This window comes from Palaemon carinicauda, chromosome 7 (assembly GCF_036898095.1).
Source record: "Palaemon carinicauda isolate YSFRI2023 chromosome 7, ASM3689809v2, whole genome shotgun sequence".
Classification (NCBI taxonomy): domain Eukaryota; kingdom Metazoa; phylum Arthropoda; class Malacostraca; order Decapoda; family Palaemonidae; genus Palaemon; species Palaemon carinicauda.
Genome location: NC_090731.1, coordinates 56,503,860 through 56,508,859, shown reverse-complemented (window position 1 = coordinate 56,508,859; position 5,000 = coordinate 56,503,860). Strand labels below are relative to the sequence as shown.

General features: G+C 40.2%; 1 protein-coding gene across 2 annotated transcripts in view; it reads left to right on the top strand.

The window, feature by feature from the left end:
* LOC137643926 (uncharacterized) overlaps positions 1-5,000 on the top strand; it is a 36,632-nt gene that overhangs the window by 31,459 nt on the left and 173 nt on the right. For both annotated transcript variants that reach the window (XM_068376690.1, XM_068376691.1), the window contains exon 2: positions 1-5,000. This exon is cut by the window's left edge and continues 283 nt beyond it; it is cut by the window's right edge and continues 173 nt beyond it. In XM_068376690.1, the coding sequence (XP_068232791.1) occupies positions 1-3,129 (3,129 nt within the window). In that variant the 3' untranslated portion in view covers positions 3,130-5,000.

The window sequence follows — 5,000 nt, the reverse complement described above, 5'->3', positions numbered from 1 at the left end:
ATATCAACCTCAACGCCTCCGTCTACAACTACATCTACCACCACCCCAAAGCCAACCAGTAGTCACAGGGTCCCTCTGGATCTCTCTGGAAGAAATGATGACTTCAAGAATCCCTTTTTATTTTCGCCAGCTTTTGAGCAAGATTTGCACCATAAAGCAGTGACTGACCAACGTGGTGTTAGCAGTGTCATAGATCATCCAATCCAAACCCCATACATTGAATCTCCTAACGGTGGGGACCTAGGAAACTTTGATGATCGTATACTAGATATTGAAGAAATTGAAGATGTTGAAGTTGTACGAGCAGATGTTGGGGTTGGTTTAAGCAAAGTTGAATGGATAAGGTCTTTAGGAACAGCATGGATTGTGCATGTCTATTGTGCAGCGGGGTTATACAGTTTGCTAGCCATGTTAGCATTACTTTGGTTGGCAAGAATACATGTATCAACCCATCTTTTGCCAAGAGGTTATTATATAACACTGTATCTTTTAATGTTCCTGGCTTCTTTTCTACGATGTGTTCATCTTTTTCATGACCCATATGGTGCTGAACGTAGATTACCTGAAGTACTTTCAATAGTTGTTGAAGAATTAGGATGGCCATGTTTAACTGCAGGATTGGCAGTTGTGGTGCTAGCCCTTGTTCGGGCATGGAGATGCCCAAGATTACTGCCTCAGAAACCTCTCGCTCCATTGGCTTTAGCATTACTGACAGCAGCACATTTGCTGACTTCTGTTGCTGCTCATCTGACGGCAGCATTGTTACCTGAGCATGCTCCACCACTGAGGGCAGCAGCTCGAGCTGTAACAGCAGCATGGGGCGGAGCTGTTGGTATAGGAGGATTTCTAGCAGTATGGCGTGTAGGAAGAGCAGTTGGACGCCATCCAGGTTTACTAATGGTAAGATTGAGCAGAGCCCCGGTTGAAGGATCAGTGCCTGCTCGTCACCCAAGGATAACCCTCTTCCGGGGTTCTCAATTGACTGTAGTTGCTTCTTTTGGTCAAACTGTTCTTGCTGGCCTTCACATGTATGCCCTTGTAGGGCCCCATTACTTGTTTGACATACCTCCAGCTTACCCTTGGTACTGGCTAGCATATCAAAGTACATGTCGCATTTTGGAAATTATTATGTGGCTCCTTCTTGGCATAACAGCTGCACTTACAGTTGGTACAGCCTCAGGTAAAAGGCAAAGTCAAAAAGGAGAAATTAAACTTTTGTCAGTACTTTCCTGCAAGCACTGCGGAAGCTGTACCAGCATACCAGCACAGGATAAAACTGAGGAAGTATTTCCTGCAGTATGTCAAACTAATCAAGCCGTACGAAACTTTACTCTTCAGTCTTGTGGAAAAGGGGTGTATCAAGAGGCCCTCACTCAACAACCTCTCACTCGCCGAGCAAATACTATCAAGCCTACTCATAAAAGACCCTCAATTCGCAAGTCAGCAACTCTTCATTCTGCAACTTCAGATATTCAGTTGTTATGGAACCAAGGACATCCTCATAATGCTGTGTCATCAGATGCCTCTTCAAGACCTTCATCAATGCTATTTAATGATGCGGGTTTTGTTAGATTTAGGATGCAAGTTGATCCTCGACAGTGTGTAGATGAAGTTCTTAAGAAATCTTTACAAAATTTAGATACACTAGGCGAGCCAGAAGAGGCCACGTTGTTAAAGAAACATCCTGTAGATGATCCTCCTACTTATGACCAGAGCTTTTATGATAATGGTACTACAAAGGATAGTATAAAGACGCCATCAAAAATGAAAATTTCCCCCCAGTTTGATAATCATTATGATAATGCACAATTTGACCAATTATTGAGCAATCCCAATAATTCTGATATCTATTTTGATGGTAGCCATTGCAGAAGTGAAGTAGCCAGCGTGACAGACTGTAGTTCGACAGATGCACTATCTCCTGTGCCTGCAGCAGATAATGAATGGTCAAAATATGCAAGTACATGTTCTTCAATTAGTGCAGCAAATAGTTTTGATGTCCGCATGTATGATGATTATGAAGTATCTTCCTATTATAATTCACCGTCCCCTGCCCCATCCAATTTGTATGCATCGTTACATCGAACTGCCCCGCGTACCCGCTATGTCAGTCACTGGACAGCTTATGGAGAACGTGAACCTGCAGTACATAGCTATGAAGCAAGGCAAGCAGTAGAACAGCTAACTGCTCTACTAGCACCTCACACCTCTTCAGCCTCTTCTCAATCTGATCTCCATATAGATTATTTGACTGATGGCTCTCATGGGAGACATAACAGAGAGTCAGATTCTGATCTATGCTCCTCAGGAAGTCATCAGCCTTATCAAAGACGTGATCGAGATGAAAAGCGTTCATCACCTAAAAGCCGATGTCCCCCTCAGCTTCCTCCTCGTCATTTAAACCTTCATGATGTCACTCCAGATTCAGCTGTTGTTCTAGACTATACTGGCCATACAGATGAAGCTTCTGGAGATGATGTAGACTCAACCATTCCTCTGCAATATCCTCCACACCCCCGACCTGGTCTTTTGACTAAAATTGTCAAAAATAACTTCTCTCTAGGAAATGGGGGATATTCACCTCTTGGTAGTGAAGATGCTTTTCATCATCAATTTACTAATCCGTATCCTCAAAACGTATTATTGAAACAAGCACAGCATCAAGCATTACAACAAAGGCATTGGAAAGATGACAAAAGTGAAAGAGTCCGCCCATGTGGCCACCGTCCTCGAAGGGGCCTAAAAGATGACCTGAAATCCATTAGTCCTACAAAACCTTCAGTTCATCCAGTATCCCAACATACAGATGATAACCAGAGTCAAAAGAGGAAGTTTTCCCTAACCCCAACATCCACTACACCAAATCAAGAAATTCCAGAAAAACTTCCTAGCCCAGTAGTTGATGGTACAACCCAGACTGATAATCAAGCAGAACCATCTCTTTCTCCAGCTTCTTCTCGCCCTGAATCTTCTATAGCATCCCATTCTGATCTACCTTCAGAATGTGTTGATTCTGAAGATGATACACACTGTGAAGAGAACAAGGAGCATAGTGATGACGAAGCAACCCCTGAAGTCTCTCCTGTAAATGCATGGCCACCCTCTAACTGCGTCCATGCTGCTGTCTGACCTTCACAGACTTGGCCAGGCTTCTTGCCTCAGAGAAGCCCGAGCCTCCAGAGTCACATGTCATTTTAGAGAGATAGTCTGTGTTTTTTCACCCAATGCCAATTACATGACGTCAAAAGAATGTTATTGCATTCATTACGAAAAGTTTAGTGCGTCAACTAGATATGAAGACGTTCCGTGAAAACGACTGACTGCTCAGTGAAAATGTGATAATCTTCTTGACATTTTCAACTTGTGTGTCCTGAACTCAAATCAGGAGGCTTAGAAAAAAAAATTGCTTCTTCCATATAAAAAAGGAGTAACACATTGCTTCTTGATGTATATATGATATATATAAACGGATGTTTATTCTTCCAAGTCAGTCCTATTATACGGTGATTAATGCCTAGTGAAATTTTAAAACTAATGGGGGTAATTGAGTGTCAAAATTAACTATAGCATGCGTGCATGTATTTGGAGAGTCTTATCCAAAGTGTTTATCATTAAATGTGATGTCTCCTATGGTAGATGAACGCTGTATAAATGAGTTTTAAAGGGTGATTGGTTTCAATGATCAATCATATACAAACCCTTCTTGTGATATTAAAACATACGAAGGGGTTGAAATGTGCCAGAGATGTGTGATCATTATTTTGTTTCAAGAATCCACTTGTATACTTAATATAAGTGAACACCTATTCAAATGTGAATCCTATCACGAATTGTGGTGATAATTACTATGCCACATAAAATTTGAAGTTTTAATTCACTTAAGATAATCTAGATATGAATTAGTTTAGTATTATTTTGTTACTATTCCTTAATCTAAATCTCCATGTATATTACTGTTAAAGAGTAACACGAGTATTTAGAAAGTTTGAAAATCCTTCATTTCTTAATTGACTTTACACGTTATTTGCCACAGCAGCTGAAAGCAAATAAAACCAAATTTAGAATTATGAAAAAGCAGATCAGTCATTTTGTTATTAGATTGCTCCTGATAAGACTTCCTCTTTCTTTAATCATCTCTAATGTGGAATGGTTTTGTTTTACCCCCCATGTAATAATTTTAAGGTCTTACTTGTTGAATCGGATTAATTGGGTACTATGGTACAATATTGTTTATTATTAATATTCAATTTTATGTTATAAGTCAAAGATAACTTCCCTTTGATCACAGTGAAAATTGATATGTTTTTTTTTTTTTTTTTTTTTTTTTTTTTCATGATAAGCGCCATGTAGATATTTTGACAATACCTTGAACCCATTCTGCCGATTGACCTTATGAACTAGTACGCTTTATGTCCTTTGCCATCAAAAGTCCAAATCTCTAATCTTTAAGCAGTTATAATATTCTAAAGCTTATGTGTTGGATAAGGCATGCACACTCCAATTGCTTTCATAGCTATATGGCTTTCAAGGTTCTCCAATTTTCCAACTGGAGAAGATCACGAAACCTTGGCACAATTGAGCCCCACCCATCCCCCCGAAGGAACCTTATGCTCCGAGGACTCTTGAGAATGTCCAGGAGGCGATGCAGAAGTGTACTTACTTGTTTTGTGTGTTAGGCCCCATGGGTTAGTTCAGACGAGACTTCAAAAGGAAAACTCATGAATATGACATACAACGAGATTTGACTAAGGCTTTGTCATGAAGAATGATATTTCTATGACCTCCCTTCCCTCTCTTTCTCTTCCGCTCTCTTAAGATAGAAGTTATATATTAGTTTGGTTGTTGTCCTTGATAAGTCGTTCTCCTTTGAAGGTCTCGGCTTGGCTGGTCCGCGTAGATCAGAGTGTATCAGAGGGACATGGTGCATTGCTAAGGACATCGCTGGTTTTTTTTTTCATGAAACATAGCAAATGAATATTTACGATGCTTGAAATATTTGC